Source organism: Neovison vison, chromosome 10 (genome assembly GCF_020171115.1).
Source record: "Neovison vison isolate M4711 chromosome 10, ASM_NN_V1, whole genome shotgun sequence".
NCBI lineage: Eukaryota > Metazoa > Chordata > Mammalia > Carnivora > Mustelidae > Neogale > Neogale vison.
Window position 1 is genome coordinate 20,481,044 of NC_058100.1, and position 26,052 is coordinate 20,507,095.

Genomic DNA, 26,052 nt, shown 5'->3' on the forward strand with positions numbered 1-26,052 from the left:
ACCTTCATCAGTGAGGAGTCACCTAATTAACTGGATTTAAGTTTTGTTTGGGGGTGTTTTTTGTTTGTTTTTCTTTAAATCCTTAATCCTTTTTTTTTTTTTTTGGATTTCAGTAAACTTTTAATTCTTTCTTTATTTAAATTCAATTAATCAACATATAATGTATTATTGGTTTCAGAGGTAGAGGTCAGTGATTCATCAGTCTTAGATAATACCCAGTACTCATTACATCATGTGCCTGCCTTAATGTCCATCACCCAGTTACCCTATCCCCCACTTCCCTCCCCTCAAACAACCCATTTTTTCCCTATGACTAAGAGTCTCTTATGCTTTGTCTCCCTTTCTAATTTCATCTTGCTTTTTTTTCTCTCTTCTCTTGTGATCCTCTGTTTTGCTTCTTAAATTCCACGTATGTGAGATCATATGATAATTGTCTTTCTCTGATTTTGCTTAGTATTATACCTCTAGTTCCATCCATGTCATTGCAAAAGGCAAGATTTCTTTTTTTTTTTTGATGACTGAACACTGTTCCATTGTGTTGTATGTGTGTGTATATATATATGTATATGTACATATATATGTATATATACATATATATGTATACTGCATCTTTTTTATCCATTCATCTGTTAATGGAGATCTGGGTTCCTTCCATAGTTTGGCTATTGTGAAGATTGCTGCTATAGTGCAGGTACCCCTTCAGATGACTACATTTGTATCTTTGGGGTAAATACCCAGTAGTGAAATTGCTGGGTCATAAGGTAGCTCTATTTTTAACTTTTTGAAGAACCTGCATGCTGTTTTCCAGAGTGGCTGCACCAGCTTGCATTCCCACCAACAGTGTAGGAGGGTTCCCCTTTCTCCACAGTCTCACCAGTGTCTGTAATTTCCTGACTTGTTAATTTTAGCATTTTGACTGGTGTGAGGTGGTATCTCATTGTGGTTTTATAAATGCTTGGTTTTTAGAAATATTTTATTTATTTATGACAGAGAGAGATAGTGAGAATGGGAACACAAGCATGGGGGAGCTACAGAGGGAGAAGCAGGCTCCCCGCTGAGCAGGGAGCCCTGTATGGGGTTGGATCCCAGAACTCTGGGATCATGATCTGAGCCAAAGGCAGACACTTAAAGACTGAGCCACCCAGGCCCCCCCTAAATCCTTCCTCTTAATTAAAGCTATATTGGCTCTCTCCAGAGATACTGCCAAAATTCGGAAGACCATCACCTAACAAGTACACATTATTGGCCTATCCACATATACTTTCATTTTACCTTGAGCAGTTTTCTTTTGATACTGTGTGATTCTTTACTATCATTATGTTTACATATTATATCATATTATTGTGTTAACTCTACTTTTATATATTTATAGTTTTGCTTAATTTTCCTTTATTCTTATCTTAAGCAGTAATATACAAAAAAATCACAATTTGCTCTATTAATTATACTCCTAGTAAATACTAGTATTCGTGAGTCCCTTAAAGTTATTTTGTGTATCACCAGCAGAAGGTCTAATACACACCTTGGAAAAAAAGAACATGGAAATTTCACACCATGGAAGTAGGAGATGGGAGGTGGAGTGGGGAAAAGTTAAGATAACCTCTCCTAACTCTCCTTCCTATCAGATATATACACAAATAATCAAACAAAGTATTTGTTTACTTCACACTACTTTCTGAAAGAATAAAAAAAAAATTATTTAAAATATTGTGATCAGGGGCGCCTGGGTGGCGCTGGTTAAGCGTCTGCCTTTGGCTCAGGTCCTGATTCCAGGGTCCAGGCAAGCTCTCTGCTCAGGAGGGAGTCTGTTTTTTCCTCTTCCTCTACCCCTCCTCCTGCTCCTGCTCTCTCTCTCTCTCCCCCAAATAAAATCTTTAAATAAATCAATAAACAAATAATGAATGTTATAATCAAAAACTCTTCAAAACATTGAGGGGATACATCTCTAATATTGAGTTTCTGTGTGATACGATAAATACCCTAAATGAGATATTTTACTGAAATGTGCAATCTTCATGAAGACACAGGGATCCCCTCCAACCCAAGACTGATGCTGCTACTACTTTAGACATGTGGTATCTGTGTGTGTGCCTTGGTATGCTTAATTTTCTTTCTTTCTTTCTTTCTTTTTAATCAAGTGACCTATTCTCATTTGGTTGAGTTTCAACCACAAGACATCACTGTGTGCTTCTTTTTTTTTTTCAAGATCCACGTCATAACACACCAAGAAAAGAGGGAACTTCCAGTGTCTGTGGTAACATCACTTGATAAACAGACTCATTTGAACAGCAAGAGCCCGTTTGCCTTTACTATATAAAGCAGCAGAGACGTTGACGAGCAGATATTTGCTGAGCGAGGACTATGCGAGCAGCAGCCATCTCCACGCCAAGGCTAGACAAAATGCCAGGAATGTTCTTCTCTACTAATGCAAAGGAATTGAAAGAAACTGATCATTCACTTCTAGATGATAAAACGCATAAGAAGAGGCCAAAGACTTTGTAAGTTCATTCTGTGTCTCACTTTGTGAATTTTGACTTAGATTATGTTTAGTGGCAGACAGATGGAGAATGAATAGAAGAAAATATGAGCATTTAGTTAATTCAATCAGAGAGATTAGCTGTTGCATATGTAAATATATATTAGTATATTCAGTTGATTTAAAAAATTAATCATGATAGGACATTAAATAATGTGGAAATTTTTACAGACTTTGGCTTATAAAAATTAACTCAATCTTAATATAGAAAACTGTTGTAGCAGCTATTTTTATTATTGCCTTGTTCCTTGGAGAAGTTTATTTCATGTTCTTTGTACAAATAAAATGTATTCAAGTGAAGAAATGCAAATATTCATGTTTGTATCTTTTGTAGTGGGATGGACGTGAAAGCGTACCTGAGGTCTATGATCCCACACCTGGAATCTGGAATTAAACCTTCTAAATCCAAAGACATGTATGTATACTTATATGCCGAACTATCATTTTTTAAAAAGCTTATGCATTATCTCTCTATTGGAGCAAGTGATTAATACTGTGCATATTGGACCTTGTTTCTATTAAGTAACAAACCACATGAGAGTAGACTATATTACTACCAGTGTAAATTAAGCACAAGCATGGGTGTGGATAACCTGCTATTTGCTACACTGTTAGAGAAGATGTAGATTTCTTGGCAGATATTTTCATAACTGTAGTACTTCTTTTATTTTTTTAAGATTTTATTTATTTTTTGACAGAGACAGATCACAAGTAGGCAGAGAGGCAGGCAGGAAGCAGGCTCCCTGCTGAGCAGAGAGCCTGATGTGGGGCTCGATCCCAGGACCCTGAGATCATGACCCGAGCTGAAGGCAGAGGCTTTAACCCCCTGAGCCACCCAGGAGCCCCATAACTGTAGTAATTCTAAAGGAAGTTTTGTTTTCTTGTAGATAACTTTTAATAAAACATATAGAACTAGAATCTTCATTCATGGAGTTAGCAAAATAGAGCAGCCATTCTGATTTCATGTGTGATTACACACACACACACACAAAAATATTTTACTAATTTGTGTAATTTTGTCCCTGACAGACTCTCTGTTAATGAAGTAATGCAATGGTCTCAATCTCTGGAAAAACTACTTGCAAACCAAAGTAAGTATGATTAACGACGAGATGGTTTTGGGTTTAGCTCAATACAGTAACAGATTGAATGACTTCATTAAAATATAGTATTCTGGAAGGAAGAGCATGTGAAAAGTTGTATTCCGGTTTTCCTGTAGTCACTAAGAGCTTCAGCATATTATACCTCATTGTAGTGTAGGGTTGATCTAGCCCTCAGTTCTGGCGCTGTCCTTCAGACAAATTTGTTGAGACAATTAGGTATTTCCATGGATCATTATAGGAGCAAAATTTAAAATTATACTAGGGTTCTCAAGTTTCAAGTTTAGTTTTTAAAAGTAAACAAAACAGCTCGACATGTGAGCTGCCATTCTGAAAGCTACCTGTAGAAAGTGTTTCTGTAGCTGGTGGTTGTAAGAAGGAAGATTCATCCCGTCAATTCACTATTTTATCATTCATTCATTCATTCATTTACTCATTTAGCCTACTTCTATGTGGCAGGCGCTTCAGAAGTACCAAGTATTTAAAAAACAAGGATATCGTGCCTTGCTGCCTTGAAGGAAGTTGAGAAACACAATATATAACTGCATTTTATATAACATGATACATGGTAACATAGACATGATAAAAAGAATCTTTAAGCAGAGTCTTATGGGGAGTTTCTGATCAGAGAAGGTAAAGAATGGAATCAGCTTGCCTTTCCCTCATCATGGGCATTGCAAGTCTCTTGCAGTAGGACCTTGCTCAGGTCTGGATGAGCACTGTGGTCTCTGTCTAAAGGATGAACTTAATTCCCTTCTCCCCACAAACACTGTTAAGAATCCTTGCTGGGGGTGGGTCAAGTAGTTCAACATGGTTCATCCCTCTTATCATCTGACTTAGTTTACAATCCAGCCAAACAAATAAATGGTATAGAAGTGGCCCATTTAAAAACCTCAGTAAACCATCAAATAGAATCAGACATCAGCACATTTTCTGGCTAATATGAATTGGATGGGGGAATTATATTTGTTAACATAATGAACATGATGTTAATGACCTTCATCAATGTTTGCTTCCCTAAAATACTCTACAGTCTGGTTAAGAGTTGGTATTTATAAGAAAAGAGATTGCTTTGTGATCACAAGAGCAGAATTTTAACTTAATTGGCAGATGGAAGTAAAGTGCAGTAGCCATCACTAAGCAGCTGTGGGACTGTGGACAGACAGGTTCATCCGGTCGGAGATAAACTATCAGTGAAGGAATCTCTGAGGTCTTTTCATCTTTATGAGTTATGACACAGTTATTAGAGTTAGTCCTTTCTTACCTTTGAGCCTAGACAACACAGTAGTGATTTTCATGCAAATTTCTTCTTAAGGTATCCATTTATTGGCTCAATTAATTTAATTATGTCACCCCTCACCCTTTCCTTTTAGTTGGTCAAGATGTCTTTGGAAATTTCCTAAAGTCTGAGTTCAGTGAGGAGAACCTTGAGTTCTGGTTGGCTTGTGAAGACTATAAAAAAACGGAGTCTCATCTTTTGCATTGCAAAGCAGAGAAAATATATAAAGCCTTTGTGCATTCAGATGCTGCTAAACAAGTGAGTATTATCTTCATTATCATCAGTTTATGTGTAAAGAAACTTAGATGTAGAAATAGCATTCCGCAGACATAGCAAGATTAGATCTTAAGTATCATAATTTCACTGCTAAATATTAAGGTATGTTCAATAGTTCAGTGCAATAATAATCTAATTTTCTATATCTGGAGGCAGTAGAATGAAAAGACCAATTTTGCAAAATTAGCTAACCTGACAGGGATGAGGTAAGGAGTAGCAGTGTTGTTAGCCAGAATTGCATGTCAGAATGTCCTTAATGAGTCAGCTTATTTTACCTGAGGAGAAAATACCGATCAGTGTAACACATAGAGTTACAGCAGCTGAAATATTTCCAGTTAGTAGTATACCCACCTTCCAGTATTCTTGGTTCAAGCAAAAAGTAGCCACACAAAGTATCCTCTCCTATAAATTTTAAATGATCACGTTTTCTGATGCATGTATCACCTTATATGGATAATTAACATTTTCATGTCTGCCTCCTTTGCATCTTCCAACCATATGATGAACCAGCTTGGAACAAAGAGTTTCTTGTGACAATTCTTTCTACCTCCTTCATACCTAGTATAGAGCTAGTATAGAGTAGGCATTTAAAAGATAATCGAGCTGATATAAATGAGGATTTAATCCCATTGTCTTGAGGTGTTTCAACAAACACGGTCACATCATAAAATGCAATACATTGGAAGTATATATTAATTAGTGAGTATTTCTTTCCAGATCAATATTGACTTTCACACTCGAGAAGCGACAGCCAAGAAGATTAAAGCACCAAACCCCACGTGTTTTGATGAAGCCCAAAAAATTATATATACTCTTATGGAAAAGGACTCCTACCCCAGATTCCTCAAATCAAATATGTACTTGAATCTTCTGAATGAACTTCAGGCTAATAGTCTAAAGTGATCAGATCCTGGCTAGAGAGAATTTGAAGATTATATCAAGGACAGAGGAATGTGCCAGTTATGGCTCCATGGGTGAACAACCTGGTCCTTTTGAGTCACTCCACAGGCCCAGGGAAAGAACAAATGACTCAAAATGGATTAACACGGAAGTTATCCAGGCTTCGGGTTGAAGGCACATAAGCAAGCTGAGACCTGAGGGACAGAAGAAGGAAGGGGATTCTGTAGTACTGTCATAAAAAACAGTGGACATATCAGAAAATCCCTCAGAACTGAGAAGGCCGGGTAACTCCAGTTACACAAACTGTGAATGAAGTTTTTGAAACTGATTACAAATGTTATAAGCTTCAAGGTCAACTGACATTTATGCTACATATTATTATATAGAGATTGTATTGAACGGCTGCAATCCCTTTAACTTGGATGACTATTTGGAAAATATGTGTTTGAAACCACCGTTGCTATTATTGATGCTTGTAAGGGTTTTTGGTGTTTTATAATTTTTGTTTGTTTTTTGCTTGAAAGAGATGAAGGAAAGGACAATGTATTTAGTGTAAGCTATTGCTCTTAAAACTGAGAAGTCAGAACTTATTTGTACATTAAACTATCACAGTGTTGATAATAGATGAATTTTCTATTAAAAGCAATTTCCGTTTATGTTTCTTTGCCATTTTTAGAAACTGGTATTTATGCCTCACATTTAACAAAAATTCAAACAGGAGGTTTCTACTTTCTATCATCTCCTCAAAATCTAAAACAATCACGCCACTAATCCTATATTTATGTATTATGTATATCTATTGTACAGAGTTCATTATTTTCTCTTCACTGTCACAATGCATAAAAAAACAAACAAATAATGTCTCATATAGTCGAGCTTCAAACTGATGAAAAACTGAAGAAGTCTTTAGAAAGGAGACGGAACAGTTATTTCAAGAAGTAATCCAACTATCAATGGATATTTTATTGTGATTTCAAGTGTACAAAACTCAACGCTCATAGCCATCCTGTGAAAGCTGACACACACTAAGTCACTAGTTTCCAAATCTAGCTATCAAAATCACTGAGGATGCTTAAAAAATAACTGGCACCACAGCAAAACCCCTCCTTTTTCAGGGCCCTATCCCAAACTAACTGAATCGGAATCTTGAAAAAATAGAGGAAGAAAATCTACATTTTAGAAAGAAAACTCAGGTGATTCTAAAGCTAATTCAGGGCTGGGAACCCTGGGATCAAGGAACAGTCACTCCGCCAGGGATTGTACCCTGTTCTCAGAGGACACAATCTGAGCTCTTTCCGCTATGCGACACTGCCCCCCACCGGCCAGAATACATTTCCTAAATCACTCCCGTCTGTGACAGTCCTCTGCATGTCAAGTAAGTAGGAAAATAAGACTGCTCTGTGGAGGTCACCTACGGAGCACAGAAAAATATCGTGATGATGCACATTCCGGCAGAGCCTACGTATCTGTATGGCCCCATATCGTATTGAATAATCAGCCGTCCACACGCCACAGTGAAACCCTACGGATGTTCTCAGTACAAGCTTACCCAGTCATCAGGCCCACAGCAAAGGTATGGGGCAATACTTAGATAAGATTTTTAAAGCATTATTCTTGAGTTTCCATGGGATAGAATCCAAATTGGCCCCCCTTAAGCTTTAGTCCCTGGTTTAACGAGTCATATAATAAGACTGGCTTAGGAAAAGTTGAGTTTTACAATAGTAATAATCAAGTATTTCTCTCCCTCACTCATTCCATGACTGAGTTCTGTCAATCTTCCTTTTCCCACCAGTGAGTGTAGCAGACACACCACTTACTTGTTCTCTGTTAGCCTCGGCGGAGGCTCTCATTGCTTGCTAATTCATGTGACTTGTTTTTCCTCTGCCAGCCTCTTCTCTTCAATCCCTCCTCTGGATGGCCACAAACATCACCTTCGGAAACATAGATTTGACCACGTCATCTCCCATGACGTATAAAGTAAGTTCAAACTTCTTCCTCTGGAACCAAAAACACTCCCAGTTAGCTTTTGATGGTATAATTCCCATTGCCCCTATCTGGGTACTTCCTTACCTTCACGTCACCCTGGATTAATTGCCTTTTCTTGAATGAGCTCTGGCCTTCACTTTCTCCAGGCCTTTGGTTAATCTCTACAATCCATCTAAAATGCCTTTCCCTACCTCTGTCCAGTTTTCAAAATCCAGCCAATTATTCAAGGCCTGGATAGAATGACTCTTCCACAAATGTCTTTCCACCACTAGATAGTTATTTTCACTCTCTAATGGACATGAACTGAGTCCATATAAACACAAGACACTCTGCTTCTATTTCCAGTACTACTGTCACATTACACAGCCCAGGCCCTTCAGACTGTGAGGCATAAGAAGTGCAACTGTCCAGTACACACTCTGGTCATAAAATAAATGCTTCTGGTCTTTGTCTTGTTAAAATGCCATGTTAAAGAGCTATCCAATTTTTGGACAGATGGTCAAAACAAACATCTAAGACACCTCTTTATAAAAAAAAAAAGAAGAAGAAGAAAAAGAAGAAGAAGAACAAATTAAAAAAAACTCACCATGATAGCATAGATTCAAGATACTTAAAAAATACTTGAAAAGACAATTTTTTATATTAGCATTTTTTACTGTGGTGTGACTCTCTTATAAGACCATTCACAGGGCACCTGGGTGGCTCAGTGGGTTAAAGCATCTGCTTTTGGCTCAGGTCATGATCCCAGGATCCTGGGATCGAGCCCCGAATGGGGCTCAGCAGGGAGCCTGCTTCCCCACTCTCTCTCTCTGCCTGCACCTTTCCCTACTTGTGATCTCTGTCTGTCAAAAAAAAAAAAAAAAAACATTCACAGTGATATGATTAGTTCTAATGACATATACTATTTACAGAAATCTAATCCAACTGCTTCATCTGAGTCTCAGCTCATGGGTTCTTTTCTATTGTCATATTAAAGCAGTGGCAGTCAACAATATGTATGGTTTAAAACTCATTAATTAAAGGGTCAGCTGGGTGGCTCAGTCAGTTAAGCATCTGTCTTCAGCTCAGGTCATGATCCGGGTCCTGGCATTAAGCCTGACATTGGGCCCCACATTGGTTCCCTGCTCAGTGGGGAGTCTTCTCCCTCTGCTTCTTCCCCTGCTCCTGCCCTCCCTCTCTTTCTCAAATAAATAAATAAAATCTTTAAAAATAAATAAATAAAATAAAACTCATTAATTTAAAAAATGGAAACAAATATACTTTCCTAAGATTTAATTTACATTATTTCTAATATACGTATCACAGAAAACTTAGAATCTAAGAAGATAGAAATGAGGGTGGACATATACCTCATGATGCTTTAATAACTTTCCCACATTTCAAGTAAAAAATGTGTAACTTCTAAGAATTCTTTAACTCCCAAGTTTTCTTAACAAAAATAGTGATTCAAATAATAACACATTAGACATTAGATTTGTTCTTCCAGGAAAGGTATTTGCTATTGTCCTTTATTTAGTATGCATTTCTACTTGTTATAATATTTGCTAGCTGATTTTCTTCATTTTTTTCCAAAGGGAAGGTAATTAGGATGAATTTTGAAGATTAAATAAAGCTTACCCAGGCGAAAAGAGAAGTGGGGACACTTCAGTACACTGAAGAATCTGTGAAAAGGTCAGGAAATCAGGAAAAAAAATTGTTCCGTAGTAGGGATTTATTTAGTGTGGCTGGAAAGAGTAAGAGGGAAAACTAAAAAGATAGTTTAGAGAATATTTTAAGAAGAGATATAGTCCACTCCAAAGAACGTATATTTTTTTATGTGGTAGGTAACCACTAAAATTTTAAGCAAAAGAGTAAGACATAGCTGTTGTTTTGGATTGTCTACTATGGGCCAGACACTATGCTAGCTACACATCACTTGCTGAGTCCACACCAAAACTCTTAGAGGTAAGCACTCTTAACCTAATTTTATTGATCAACAAATAAAGAAACAAAATTGAAAAAAATTATCTAAGTATACATAACTAGTGAGTAGCAGAGCCAAGATTTGAATCCAAGTGTGTATATTTCCAAAGACTTTCCATTATCTCATGCTTTTTTCTTTTTTTTTTTTTTAATATTTTATTTATTTATTTGACAGAGAGAGATCACAAGTAGGCAGAGAGGCAGGCAGAGAGAGAGAGGAGGAAGCAGGCTCCCCGCTGAGCAGAGAGCCCGATGCGGGACTCGATCCCAGGACCCTGGGATCATGACCTGAGCCGAAGGCAGTGGCTTAACCCACTGAGCCACCCAGGCGCCCCTAGAATTAACTTTTAACACAAAGTAACCAGTTACTTCTGCCTGCTTCCTCCTCTCTCTCTCTGCCTGCCTCTTTGCCTACTTGTGATCTCTCTCTGTCAAATAAATAAATAAATTCTTAAAAAAAAAAAAGTTAATGCTAGATTTAGTGTAGAAGACACTTTCTTTTTTTTATTATGTTCAGTTAGTACATCTTTAGTTTTTGATGTAGTGTTCAATGATTCATTAGTGGCATACAACACTCAGTGCTCATCACAAACGTGCCCTCCTAACTACCCAAAGGAAGCCATCTTTGAGGAACGAAAGTCAAATGTGAACCTAGTTTTATTAGCCCAGCAGGAGAGATCAGGGCCTGAACTAGGGCAGCAGTCAAAGCAATGGGAAGGAGAAGGTCAATAGACCAAACTCAGTCAGCAATGTGTTATGACAAATAATAGAGAGCAATATAGGATACCTCTGGGTATCCTATCCTCTGTCTAGCCTGGACCCTCAAAGTTACAGCAAATTCCTTTCTGGCTATATTCTAAACATGTTCTCCTTGAGGCTTTTAGTTACAAATGTGGGTTAAATAACTTGGAAATAGAAGAGCGGAGCATTGCGGGAAGACTGAGACATGTGCTTTTAAGAAGTTCCATGTGCAAAATGAATTATGTAGTACTTTCAATAGATAACAGCTTATTCTTAATTAACCTACAGATGAAGCATTCCACATGGTTTCCTTCAAAGCTCACTTTCATCTTGGACAAAACCGAGTCTCGCAAGTCATCATCCAGGTTGAGAACAAAAACCAAGAACCAAAGAGACTCCACACGTTTGCAAGCAAGTAATTGCACTAGCGTCGAGAGCACCTTTCAAAGACCAGAGACAAAACCAAAGTCTAGGATTCAGGCCAAGAGACAGGCAAAGCGGTTGTCAAACACAAACAGAAGCCGCCACGGGGCTCAGGGACATTAGACAACACAGAGGGTGGTGACGAAATTGACTCCGGGGCAGGAATTCTGCCTCCTTATATGGAAATCCTGGCTGTTAACTTGATGGTGGGTCTATGTGAAGGGTGGAATGTTCTAGTGTCCACTTCTCGGCAACAGAGATAAACAAGAGGCCTGGAGGCCTGCAGTTAGCTGGTCACACGCTTGGCACATTCTGTATTTCAATCATTCCTACCTTTACTCTTCGAAATAGGTGAAGTTATTTTTACCCATTATTTCTTGATAGAGAAAGAAAAACAGGAATTTTGTAGCTTTCAGATATTCTCTTATCTCCCCCAAATTCTCTGTTGCTATTCTAGCCAAACATGGTAAAAATGCGGTGGGTTTGGATTAAATCAGTAAAATCCATATGCTTTCTACACATCTTATCTTTTATACTCTATTTTTTAAATTATTTTTTTTAATTTATTTGACAGAGAGACAGCAAGAGAGGGAACACAAGCAGGGGGAGTGAGAGAGGGAGAAGCAGGCTCTGCACCAAGCAGAGAGCCCGATGTGGGGCTCAATCCCAGGACCCTGGGATCACGACCCAAGCAGAAGGCCGACGCCTAACAACTGAGCCACTGGGGCACCCCTACGCTCTATCTTAAAATTTTCAGCTTGCATTAACTGTAAAGTCATATTGTATTCAAGCCTGTCCAGTGTTTTTTTTTTTTCTTAAATCTGTCTGTTAATTCAGTATTTACAAATGATCCACTGTATAGGTAAAACATGTTCCCATATTAAGAACTGAATAAGATACTTTCTAGAATGTTCTTTGGCACAATTTTTACTAGAATGATTATAATTCATACTATCTATGGGGCTAGTTAAAAGTGTCAAAACAGAGGGGAAGAAGCACAAAGTATTCCTCACTCAGCAGTTTTTAAAGTCAGAAATCTAGAAACCTAGGCTCAACTATAAACTTCTGCAAGAGCCTAAATTATTGCTTCCTTAATAAATTCACCAGTTAACGACACTTGCTATATGCCAGAAGCCATACCTGATGACAGGATGCACAGATAAGACAGAGCTCACAATTACTGAAAGGCTCATGGTTCTCTTGGAAAGAAAAGAACAACAATAACAAAAAATTATAGTGAAGTAGACTAAGCATTATAAGAGGGGGGAGGGGAGAGACAACTAATATTGTATGATAGTTGATCTCCCCAGTAGCTCTTTCCAGGTCTCTGGTAAAAAGCCAAATGGGACTGGTGCCCCTTCATCTCCCTAATGGGAGAAGTCATGTGGTGCCAACTTTTTAAAAGGTCATCAAGTGCTATCACTACCTTATATAACTCCCCTAGGCAATCAAGTTACATCAAGTTTATCTCCTTTAGAAAATTCTATTATCACTAACTCTTTGGGTACTATCTGTTCCTTTCCAAAGTTCTTAATAAAAAGGCAGCAGTGAGAGTAAATTATACCTGCCTCTCCTTCAGATGCTACAAGGCTGACATGGCCTGCTGCTTCTTCTTGCACCAGTGGAATTCATGGGGTTTATGCCAGCTCAACAGACAGAACAGTGTGCTATGAGAACTCAGCAATGGGAGTAGTAATTCTATCCTGGAGGAAGGATATGGCTCTAGAGAAAGGATGATTACACAACAAAATGTAGATTAAACTCAAAGTAACCCAAGTAACGTTCTGAACTGCTATGTCATTGATTAATTGCAAGCTCTGTAACTCCCAAATAAATGCAAATTTGGCATTATTGGGTTCCAAAATGGCTAGAGTATGTCTGTCCTACTAATTACTAATATTATTTACTGACTCAATATCATTTTACTTTAGCTGTTATTGTCCAAAAATAGTGTGCTTTTTTTTTTTCTTTTCCATTTTAGGAGATTGTGATAGAGTTTGCCTACATACTCACCAACCTTAGGCCCTCACCTTGAGCATCAGCATGACTATATTTCCCAGGTCCTCTGACAATGAGTAGCAAATATAGAAACTTCTATGAATGCTTCCATACAGTCAATATTTGACTGGGTATTGCTCCTCAGTAGCTATTTTACTTGAATTTGGTATTTTGCCTTGAATTACAACTTGATATTTTACTTTAAATTATTAGGGCCACACAATTGAGTTCTGTCCAGGGAGCAGAAGGGATAGGCGCCCCTCCAGGGCTGACAAGAAAACACTCTGATTGTCTCTCTTTTCCGTGTACACTGCTACAAGCAAAGGACTCTGATATTGCAAAGCTATATGGTTTGCATGCGGAATCACCAAGCTCAGTACAGTCAAGCAACACACACCGGCATTTGTGTGAGTGAAAAACAAAAGCCTCTGAGATTTGGGGATTATCTGTTAGAATAACAAGGGAGTTATTTCCTGATGAATGCAAAGACACTGATATACATATAGTATTTTCTTCAAAACACTATATACAGTGTTGTCTTCAAAAAGAAACAATCCCTTATTTCATATCTAAAGATATTTGTAGACATCCTGGAAAAAAACAGGGCAATTTCTCTGTCACAGCTCAGTATTATTTTGCTCCCACATTAGGCAGAGGTTATCTCTCTGACCTTGTGATTTTCTGTGAGATAGAGCTGCCTGGAACAGAGGATGTACACTATGGATGAGAACAATATGTGAAAAGCTTATTTCAGATGTAACTTAGAATAGAAAATGCCAAAAACAACACAAAAAGGGAGGTGAGGTCTAAGAAGCAGGAAAAGAACAAGTGATGGAAAATTTTGCAGCTGATAAAAACATGAAGTGAAAATAAGTTGCCCGTGCAATGTGTATTTTCTACTCACTCACTCACTTTGACTCAGTTTAGGTTACATACCATGTTGACAAAAATACCTGGAGGTTTAAACAGGCCAAACACCAAGTAAAAGTCATAATTGCAAGAATATGTGGTGTGCAGCCCTGGAAAGCATGTCTGTGGTTAAGCTGGGATTTAGACAGGAAGTGTGAATTCAGGGCATCCAGGAAAGCTCACCCCTCTGGGTGAACTCACGGGGGTCAATTTTCCTGAGACCAACGAACTACCAAAGAAAAAATTCATCCTAAAAGAGATATACAAACTTGGACTCAAAATAGTGGGAGGGGGGGAAGGAAATGGAGTACTTTACGTATGGTAGGAGGCTGACACTCCTATTGCCCTTTGATGCAGGTCCATAATCTGAGGGAGAAGAGAGAACAATAAAGAATGATAAACATTAAAAGGACAAATTCCCTGAACATTCTGTAAATCATTGAGAACACACAGGAACAGGGTATCAGTCAAGTGATGGTAAAGCATTCTTCCCCTTTGGAATTAGGATTAGAACCCTAATCCTGACTGGACAGAGCACACTGGATTGAGAACCAGACCACTCCAAGTCAAGAAAGGCAAAGAACTGGAAAGAGCACATGTGGCTGCTCCCATAGATAACATCCCCATCATGAGCAGACACTTATGTCAGCTTAATATCTTATATAGGTGTAGGGGTCTTGAAAAGGTCTCTTTGAAGGAGAACAATATCCTTTCAACCCACCCAGGTTCTGATTATTTGAGAAATAACACAAAAATATTAAGGTGGAGACCAAGATATTACAGATACAGCCAGGTCAGAGTACAGAGTCTTGGGAAAGAGCTGAATGGGTCTGCTAATTTAATCTTAGAATTAGACCAATTTGCTACCCAGTTGCAGGCAGTGTCAGACAGAGGCACAATTTCTATACATGGATGACATATGTGAGAAACAAATGTCCAGGTTGTCTTTTCTCAATTAGGACAAGTGTCAAGAGTCAGTCCAGTGAAGAGCTCCTGGTTTATGACTAGGCCTGTTAGTGTTGTTCATAAGCAGCTCGGGTCTATCAAACCACCAAACCATAAAATCAGGTGACCCCACAGCAGCCACTCAGAGATGGACATGGTAAATCCATGCTAAACATGACCAGGTCTCATATGTGTCCAACGGAAGCTTGGGGCTCTATTATATTACAGAGGATGAAAAGCACCAAGTTTGTGTTGGGATGGTATATAAGTTAAAGATGAACTGTTACTAGAATACAGTTCTGCTAAGGAGAGGGCCTAAAAGAGAGTAGAGACGTAAATTCCTCCCAGTGGTGAGTTTGGAGTGATGTACCCGGTCATCTACCCCATATAGAAAGAAAAGTGACCTGAGGTTAGAATAGACATTGATTTATGGACAGTAGAGAATGGCTTGGCTAGTGGTTTGGGGCCTAGAAGGAGAATGATTAGAAAATTGAGAATAAGAAAGTCAAGGAGAGATGCATATGGGTAGACCTACCAGAATGTTCAAAAGTATGAAGGTATGTGGTGTAAAGATACCACATGGTCACACTTGGCGGAGATTATTGCTCACACAAAAAGCATAAAGAACCAGGTATACAGAATAACTGTACCAGTTGACCTCAGCCGGCCTGTCATCAGCCAGTCCATCAATAGAATAGCGATGGTGGCAGAAACAGATATGCATTGTCCCAAAAGAACAGACTCCCACTCATGAAGGTTGATCTAGTTATTGTCCTTGCCAAAGTCCAACCATCAAGAAAAAGAGACCAATACTGAGAAAATGATGTGTTATCCATCTCAAAGATGTCAACCAACCATTTCATGATAAGTTGATTACATTGGACTCCTTTCTCCCTGAAAGAAGTGATTCATCTTTACTTGAGTCAACATATATCATCTGGGTTATAGGTTTGCTTTTCTTGCCAAGAGTGTCTTAGTCAGTACCACTCTAGGAGGGCTTAGATTTTTGCCTGCAGTTTTTGACTCACTAGTACAGAATCCTGTATCACATCAAATCAAAGAACCTACTTCACAGCAAAGGTGGTATAGCAGTGGGCACATGGTTATGAGATCCATGGGTCATATCACATGCCATGATACCCAGATGTTGCCAGTCTGATGGAACAATCAAATCATCTTGTGATAATACAGTTGAAGCATCATCTTGAGATGATATCCTTTAATGAAGTTATGTCATCTTCTAGAATAAAGAATACACTCTTAATTAATGACCATTATATGGTACTATGCCCACAATATGTAGAATACATGGGTCTGGGGACCAAGGGATTAGAGTAGGAGTGGCCCCATTTGCTATCACTCTCAACGATTTGGATCCCAGAAGATGAATGCTTCCATCTAGGGTCAAACCAGAGTCACATTAAATTTGAAATCACAGGCACCCATTGCTTTTCTTGAGCTTCTTGTGCCCAAAAACCATCAAGGAAAGAAAGGAGTCTTTATCCTAGCAGAGGTAGTTGATCTTTATTATTAAGAAAACACTGGGCTGCTGGTACAGATGAAGGATAAGGAAGAATATTTGGGGTACTCAGAGGATCCCATGGGATACCTCCTGACACTTGAACAGTACATGGACAAGGGCAGTAGCCCAGCCTAGGCTGGGCATGGTGACAAGCGAATCAGACCCCTGAACAATGAAATTCTAGATCACCCCCACTGCATAAGCTACTGATACCAGCACAAGAGCTGGCTCAGGGTGAAAAGAATCTAGAATGGGTAAGAGAAGAGAAAAATAATGAGGATCAGTTGTGACCTCTAGACCCAATGTAGTGATAGTGTTTGTGGAGCACTTCAACCCACTGACATTTCTCTAACAAATTCTCCCCAGGAAAGAGTCCTTCCAGAACCCTATAGCAGCTGCTTGTGGATATAGTTGAACACACTGTATGAAGCAATTATATCTGGGTGGTGCAAGAGATGGACCTTAATAAAGAAGCCCTACTTAACTGGAGGACACAATCCATCTTTGGAACCGAAGTGCTGTCTCTCCCCACAGCTGAGTTGAGGCTACTGAGAGCTCACTGATAACTTTTTCTCCAGGAATCTCCCTTGTCCTAAGAAAGCTGCCTCACCAGATTTACATTCCCTCTTTGGGAGCAGCCTGGATCCAATGACTAGTCAGTGTAGGGTCCAAAAATCTGGCTCCCTTTCTTCAACTAGGTCATATAGGAAGGTCTATTCCATGCCCAAAACTCTTGAGAGAATCATCTGAGACTTATGATGCAGCTACATCATGTATTAGCTTAAGATTTATAATCCATCTATTTCCAAAAAAGGAGTTGTATCCAATTATAAATTTAGCACGTTATATAAAAGAATAAATTACAATGAAATAAGATAAAACTAAAGGATATATTGCATTGTTTGCAACAAAATTTATTAAAGCCATTCTTCAAATAAAGATACTGGTGTAGCTGCTATGATCAACCAGGCACATGATATGCCATCAATATGGTCACTGCTTGATCTAGCAGATGGTATGTGCATAATCAAAATATGAAGATGAGGGACGCCTGGGTGGCTCAATGGGTTAAGCAGCTGCCTTCGGCTCAGGTCATGATCTCAGGGTCCTGGGATGGAGTCCCACATCAGGCTCCCTGCCGAGCAGAGAGCTTGCTTCCCTCTCTCTCTTTCTCTCTGCCTGCCTCTCCGTCTACTTGTGATCTCTCTCTGTCAAATAAATAAATAAAATCTTTAAAAAAAAAAATGAAGATGAGATATCACAGTATTCATAGCTATCAACATGTATCATTTCTTTGATTCCAGAACAGTACTATGGGATAGAAAGAGCTGTTACTATTCCTATATTATAGGTAGTAAGCCAGGATTCAGCAAGGTACTGTGATTTACCCAACCAGTGACAGAATTACTTTTTTTTTTTTTCAGAATTACTTTTTAATTTAAATCCAATTTTTTTCTTTTACAGTATTATAATGTTTGGATGATGTCATCATCCATAGAGATGATACATTTTCTCAGTCATCATCAAAAAACCTCTTGGAGACATTGATTTTATATCATTTAACCATTTTGAGAATTTGCTTCATCTTTCTTGGTATCCTGCATTATTTTTTAAAAAAAATTTTAAAGCATTCAATGTCTCTGAGTTACACTGAATACTATCTGCTAACTGAATATTTCGAGCTTTATAACGGAATGACAACGTGGTAATTTGCTGACTCACTCCCTAGGAATTTCCACTGTTACAAAATGGCTACTTCATAGAAGGATGTTTGCTTAATAGTAATCAACTGTAAAAATAAAGAATGTAGAATTTTATTTTCAAAAGATTAGATTCTAAGTGTAGGTTTTGACAAAGAACCCTGAAGTGGCCAGGAATCATTAAATGGAGAAAGCTCACTTGATTTCCCAAAAGAAGGAAAAGGGATAGAAAAGAAAGAAAAAAAAAGAAAGAAACAGCAAGAGGATTGCTTATTCTGGACCTGAGCCAAGGAGAAATATAAAGGTGTTGATCTAAGGTAAGGAGTGTTACCGGAGAGAGTAGCTGACCAGCGAGTCACTGTTGACAGGAAGAGGAAACTACTTCCCTTGAATTTGAGGGCAGGTACTTGGAAGACAGGCTAAAGATGAGAACTGGAAAGTCAATGCAAAGAGGAGGGAAAAAAAAAAAAAAAGGGATATTAAAACTACTGCTGAGCAGGACAGAGAACTAGGCCAGGATTACAGGAAGCACCAGAAAGCCAGAAAGGGATCACAAGATGTGTTCTGTGATATGCTGTCGCCCACCCAGGAGCCATCTTGAGATGTAAAGTTACAGATACAGAGTACTTCAAGTTTCCTTCTTACTCACTGGTCAGGGCTTTGTGGTGAAGTTTGTCAAAGTCTAGAACTTTTTTTTATAGTATGCCACTATTTGTAGTAACTATTAATAATAGCAGCAATTGTCTGGTTGATTCGTTTATCCAATCTTTTCCTTATGAAAAGCCATTTGTATTTGCAACATACCCCAAATGGTCCAAACTCTAGTCTTCTAGCTACCTGGACATTTCTTTTCAGTCCAAAAAGATAATAAAGTATCCCATTAATAAGCCTTATAATTTCTTATCATGTCCTTCTACTTCCTTAATAAATTTTATTAATGTGCCAAATTCAATGTTGGTCCCAGAATATTGTATTAGGGGACTTGAGGGTAGCCCAGATTCATAGAATAACTTCACTCTCCCTATTTGCCATCCAAATCTTACCATTCCCTCAAAATCCAGCTAAAACAATTTTCCAATGAAGCCCTATTGGAACAATAAAAATTGCAGTCATCTTCTGATTTCCTATATTGCCTTTTACCCCCTAGTTTCTCTAGGCAATTAACTCTATAGGGATTTATTTCATGTCCCTTCTATTCTTAACGTAAGCTGGTATTTTTTCTGAGCTTCCATCTACTATGGAAGGTCCTAGAAGGAAAGTTCCATGTGTTAATTTTTTAAAATCTCCTAAGCATGTAACATAAATTTTCAATTATAACTGCTTATAACAATATTTTACTTTGAAAATATTCTTGAGAAATCCTAGTTGTTTAATTGATATACCCAACCTTGTGGAGTAAAAATAAGGAACTATTTATAAAAGTAATTGTAAGCTGTTACGTTGCTTTTTTGAAAAAAAGGAAAGGAAAAATTATATTTGTGATGGAGAACATTGGTTGTTAGCTAAATCTTTTCTCTCCTCCTGGGCAGTCATAGTATGCCATGCTTACTTCTCAAAGGGGGCTATGAGTGGAAGTGATGTGTTCCACTGATACCCAAGGCCATAACATAAGGCAGTGGGTGGGCCACCTCCACGCTTTATTCCACTTCCTGCCAGCTGGGACCTAGATGTACACCTGCCCAGCTTTAAGAATGCAGATGATGACAATGCCTCAGAGGAGGGCAGAGCTACCCTTATAGCTTGGGTCCCTGACTGACTTTAGGAAATAGGAGATACCCACTTGCCCTATTACTTGAGGGAGACATTTTACCATTGCCTTTGGAGCTTCTTTGTTATAACCCCTCATGTAGTGAACACAGTAGCATATTTATTATTATGGTATTTACATGTCAGATGAACAATGATATTTAAGTCCTTGGCCCTTCAGGTGGGGGGATGGGATGGTTAAAGTCCCAAATGGGCCCTAGCACCCTTGAAAATAGATGTCTTCAAGCATTTATCACAGTGATATGGACAAGTTTTATCTTTTTTTGGAAGATGTGCACAATGATGTGATAAGGTTAAAAAGGTAGTAACTTGGAGTTTTCTGAACATGTTCCCCAAATTCTTAAGCATCTTCTTTAAAATGACTCTCCATTTTTATACTTTATCCTACCTCATTCACCATCCTCAGTGACCCACATGTGGCCTCATGCCAGACACTAGGTATTAAAACAAATCCTAAAAAATCCTAAAAAAATCCTAGTTGAAAGCTATTTGTCCCTTTTATCTTCATCCTTGCTTTGATTTTTTTTCTCTTTTCTGTGTTAGCTATAAGCAACAGGACAGATTTTTCTTTTCACTAAAACTAGAAATTAAAAGACTCTCCACTCATTTCCCTTTCCAACAAGCTCCGTGGAAACTACTCAAAAGGAGATTTTCATGACTCCTGTGATCAGAATTCAGGCCCTTCCTTTCACATTCTTCCTGCTTCTTATGGTTCAGACCGTTTTTCTGTCTCCTGTGGTTTCTGTTTCTGTCCCTGGGTATGTGTTCATCAAGTTTCTGAGGTGGGATGGTGTTATATTTCCACTAGGTTCTCTTTCAAAAATGAACCTTCTTGGGCTGAATTACTTTATTTTTCCATTTATAAAAATGAACCCATGTCCCAGCCTCTATAACACAATTACAACATAAAAAATTTCCAATTACAGCAGTTTAATTTTATTCCAGGAAAATATCTGACTAAAATAACTACTCACATGCCCCAAAAGCTAAATCCATGCTTTTAGATGTAACATAAAAGAGATGTCATTGGGGTGCCTGGGTGGCTCTGTCATTTGAGCATCTGACTTTTGGTTCCAGCTCAGGTCATGATCTCATGGGTCATGGGATCAAGCTCAGCATCCCATAAGGCTCCATGCTCAGCAGGGAGTCTGCCTGGGGATTCTCTCCCTCTGTTTGTCTCAATCACTCACTCTCTTTCTCTCTCTCAAATGGATAAAAAAGTAAAATCTTAGAAAGATAGAAAGAAAGAAGAAAAAAGAAAAAAGATAGAGAGAAACAGGGGGGGGAAGGAGGAAGAGAGGGAGGGAAAATGAAAGAAAAAGAGAGAAGGAGAAAGAGAAAGGAGGAGAGAGGGGTCTGAATCTGGAGAATGTTTGCAAAAATCTCTGAAGGGTCCTGACCATTCAGAAAGATCATTACTAAGTCAACAAGGACCTACTAAATGTATACTCCACTCCAGTAGTGTCTGGGAGGAAGTCATGAGATGAAAAAGCAACGTAAGTGGGCTTTCTGTCTAGTTAAGAACTCTCTCATCTGTGCTGCAGGAGGGAAACAAAAGGTCACACTATTTATTCCATTGTCTGGAATCTAAAATATCAGATGTAGTGTTGTCTAATTTACTCCTCCTATTTAAAGAGTAATAGATTTCAAAGCCCCAATGCAAAAAGATTAAGGGACCCATGTAATAAAGTCACAAAGTTAAGCACCCACAAGTAAATAATGCCCTAGAGCCAGGCTCAGACCTGAGAGTTTAATAAACTGTCCCATGCTGACTACCTCACCAAAGCTGGTACCTACAATTGCCAATTTGTGATATTTTAGTAATATTTCCATAATACAATGCCAGACTGTTCTCTGTTTTGATTAAATCCATTGGAACAGGGCAGTTACCCTCCACAGAACTATATATAAGCATCCAATCTATGGATTATAAATCTTCTAAGGTGAAACAGAAAGTCGCAATCACACTGAATGAATATTTTGTTGAACAATAATTTGTGAGCCTCTTTATATGTCCAGCTAATGACTCCTCTGCATACCAGCACCAGGTAAATTATCTTATCTTGACTCTACATAATGACCATGAATAGTGAGTTTGCTGATGCAGCACCACTTAGATACTTAGATACCCCATTATCTCACATTCCATTAGTGCAAATTTGGTGAGCCATTATCCTCAAAGCTTTAAACACCAAAATTCCACTAGATTCTTCTGAGAAGATTGCTGCCAATAATCTGAATGTGTTACAGTAGACTGAAAAAATTGAGAAAAATTTATCTTCCCTCATCTTTACTTACCTTTCTATCATTTCTCACCTTTCTTTACACCTGCCCTACCCTATCCAATAAGGATCTTGATTCTTTAGGGAAGAGTTTTCCATTGTCCCGCTGCTGAATTGTCCATCTCTAGTGCATATAATAATTATTTTTCAAAGTGATGTGTGTCACCTACACCCAAACATTGTCAGTGAAAAATTATCCAAGTCCTCTTTTGTGATCCCTCTGTATACAAAGCACAAGCTTACCATAGCACTGACAACTTGTATTTGCATAATTTATTTACTGACAATCATTAGACTATAATGTCTTTGAAGTCAAAATGTCTAATTTACTTTTGCATCTCTGTTCTCCATTAGTCCTGACAAATACACATGTTTGCTAAATGAATGAAAATATCATCCAGTCGTCAGTAACCTCAAAGAACAATGTCCATTATCATGCTCTGTGTAGGGAGTACAGGAGTTAGAAGGAAAAACATGAAACAGTACCTACAGGCAACTGAAAGAGAATAGAAATGGGAAGAACTTTCTGCTTTGGCTAAGAATTTTCTCCTTTGGTTCAGGAGCAGCTTTCCATAGAATGGAAAATATTGCATTATTTACCGGGATAGTGTGTTTTCTGGATGAAAGCCTTTTCTTAGGTTGCAATATTTCTATCATCGCAATAAATACTTGCCCTGTTCATTAGGCAGTCTTTGTGTTTGGTATCTCATTGTTCTTCATGATAATTATAGTGTATCTGATAAAAAGTCAGTATTTTCCTTAGGATATATTGAAAGGTAAAGGCATAGGTGTCAGAATGAATACAGGAAGAGAAAGATGTTCCCTGTAAGAATGGGGACAAATTCATTATAACCATTCCTCAAAGTAAGTGATAGCTATAATGCAGAAGAGACAAACAGGAGAAAAGAAAGAGAGGGGCCAGAAACAGAGAGAGGGTCAGAGAAGAGATGGTGAGGTCACAGGGCGTATTGGGTATTTATTATTTCATTTGAGGTTGACTTATTATAAAAACCCCTTCATTGTACCTAATTCTGCAGACACAAATACACACATTATGTTTTTGTTGTTGTTGTTGTTCAGTAACCTCTGCTTACTTACCTAATAAATGCTTTGTGTGATTGAAGAGATGTTTTGTTGTTGCTACTAATAAAATGAAAGAGGGGTCTGTGCTTGTCTGTGTGGAGGGGCTAAAGAATTAGCAAAGCCTATCATTAAAGAAACAGGAAGCCCTGGAAACCATGAAATTTAAGATCTCCAACTCCCCTTCACCCCTAGAATTGGCGGAAAAATTGGTATGGTTTTTGGATTACACAAGCTATGAAATCTGAGTTTCAGGGACATTTTTACTGAGAACTTGAGAGGGAAAGAAAGGCCCAAAACAAGAGTGATCTGCACGTGGTTTCTGAGAATGAACTCTCACATGCAAACTGAAATACAATTGGTAAAATATGGTTTCATGGAAACCTAGAGATCGATGCATAGAAATTTTACTAAACGAGACTTGGAACTAGTCTTGACTTGCGATAACAAATCTGTACCCATCCTCACACTGAAAGGTAATCAGAAAAAAGAGCTGAAGTTTAGGTTGGTACACAGGAAACTGTTTCAAGTAACGAAGCTACAGAGATTAGACTTCAACTCCATCTACTACAAATGGATGTGTTTGCTTCCATGAGTGATTGTAGAGTGGTAGAAGTGGAAATGAAATCTTAACAGCGATGGTGCGTTACTCCATTGTGTATTTTGAAGTATAGATTTCCTGGGAGTATTTGTTGCAATATTCCTTGAAAGGACCCAAGTTTTACTTGTTGTCAGCATCAAAGTACTCCTTTTGACCTCGCAGGACTCTGTGGTTCCTTGTGGTGATTTCAGATCTCCAAAATTTAACCTAGAGGTTTGACATAACAATCTATCCAAGGAGTCCTTTCCACTTCACAAAAAAATTAAAACCCTATTTATTCTATTATTTTGGCGATTTTCTTCATACTATCAACAGTGATTGTGAGGATTAGTTTTATGTCCCCGATTGGCTATGCTATAGTTACCCATTTGCTCAAATCGTTATCTGGGTGTTGCTGTGAAAGATATTTTATAGATGTGATTTACATCTAAAATCAGCTGACTTTACGTAAAGGAGATTACCCTTAGAAACGTGAATTGGTCTTCCACCAATTAAAAGGCCAGTTTCCCTGAGTGAGAAGAAATTCTGCCCCAAGACTGTAGCATTCATTTTGAGCCTACCAGCCTGCCCTACCCAATCAGCTTTGCCAGCCTTCACAATTAGCCAATTCCTTGAAATCTATCTATCTACCAATTTTTCTATCATTCATCCATCTATCTATCTATCTATCTATCTCTATCTATATAGACAGAGGTAGGTAGAGATAATGATAAATAGATTGCACCACAGTACTGGCAACAGAATTACTTAATACTGACAAGAATAGATAAGAGAGAGATGGTTGACTTAGCCAAAAAAAAATGTAATTGCTGAATTTTGTATATAGTCAATACATAATATCTTCTTGAGCTGAGAAATTAGACAAGATCCCATTTTTTTTTAAGAAGTCAAGCAGTATGGAGATTGTTAAAGGTAATTTGATCATTGCCCAGTCTACATTTTTTTAAAGATTTTATTTATTTGACAGAGATCATAAGAAGGCAGAGAAACAGGCAGAGAAGAGGAGGAAGCAGGCTCCCCGCTGAGCAGAGAGCCCAATGTGGTGGCTTGATCCCAGGACCCTAAGATCATGACCTGAGCCGAAGGCAGAGGCTTTAATCCACTGAGCCACCCAGGCGCCCCACATTTTAAGATTGAATGGGGCAATAATCATCTTGGAGGAAAATATGCTACTTTATTTAGTACTAAAATACAGGTCTTACCACCCCCCCCCCCGCACTTCCCTTTCCTTTTCCTTACTTTCTGGAAGGTAAGGAACATGTCTTAGAATGCCTTGCACATGATAGGTACACAATAAGTGGTTATTGAATATATTAACATCTAGAATGTTAGTCACTCAACTTATACTGATCGTGTTCCAGCCCTGTGCTGAACGGTAAATATGCACCGTCCTTCCCTCATGAAAGCACAGGGTGGTTTATCTGACCTAGGGTCTGACAAAGGCATCAGGAGATACACTGGAGAAAAAGAGATTATCCTGATTCATGTCAAACTCAGAAAGTTAGCAGTTTAAAAAAAAAAAAAGTTAGCAGTGGTGTTGTTGTTGTTGTTTTCTAGAACATTTTGTTTGGCTTCCTATAATATATTTAAACCATTTTGTGGAGACATGATGGAGGCCAAGGGCATCAATGGAGTTGTCAGACAGACCCAAGCTTATACGTGACCTTGGACAAGTCACTTAACATCTCTGAGTTTTAGGATTCCCAACTGTACAACGAGAAAAATACCTATAGGGGTGTGAGTGTGTGTGTGTGTGTGTGTGATGAAGTACTGTCAGAAAAGCCTGCAGCTCGGTGCCTACCTAGCATGTGGAAAGTCAGCAATAAATGGTAGCTAGATTTGATCTACTTGACACTTTAAAGTGCAGACTCTGGGATGACAAGTTCCTTAAGCAAAGTAACCACTACATTAAATAATACTTCCTCATAGCTGTCAAAGCATACATTCAGGAGGCTCAGAGGAGCTTCCCTTCTTTTAGGAGGAGTTTGAGGGTGTGCTCAAAACATTTGTTTATCCGAGGGGAAATCCCCAACATGTGATGATAA

General features: G+C 38.4%; 1 protein-coding gene across 1 annotated transcript; it reads left to right on the forward strand.

Moving 5' to 3' along the window:
* Positions 1-2,271: 2,271 nt before the first annotated feature.
* RGS1 (regulator of G protein signaling 1) lies at positions 2,272-6,747 on the forward strand. Its single transcript, XM_044266263.1, has 5 exons — positions 2,272-2,498; positions 2,871-2,951; positions 3,566-3,627; positions 5,010-5,173; positions 5,909-6,747. Exons 1-5 carry the CDS (start codon positions 2,362-2,364, stop codon positions 6,092-6,094), a joined length of 630 nt encoding a protein of 209 aa, XP_044122198.1. The 5' UTR covers positions 2,272-2,361; the 3' UTR covers positions 6,095-6,747.
* The last annotated feature ends 19,305 nt before the right edge of the window (positions 6,748-26,052 follow it).

What these genes read in the sequence shown, in the direction of transcription:
- RGS1 (XM_044266263.1), top strand. Translation starts at nt 2,362, where the DNA reads ATGCGAGCAGCAGCCATCTCCACGCCAAGGCTAGACAAAATGCCAGGA. An exon ending in CCTTCTAAATCCAAAGACAT is followed by an intron (nt 2,952 to 3,565) that starts GTATGTATACTT and finishes TGTCCCTGACAG; the next exon opens with ACTCTCTGTTAATGAAGTAA. An exon ending in AAAACTACTTGCAAACCAAA is followed by an intron (nt 3,628 to 5,009) that starts GTAAGTATGATT and finishes CTTTCCTTTTAG; the next exon opens with TTGGTCAAGATGTCTTTGGA.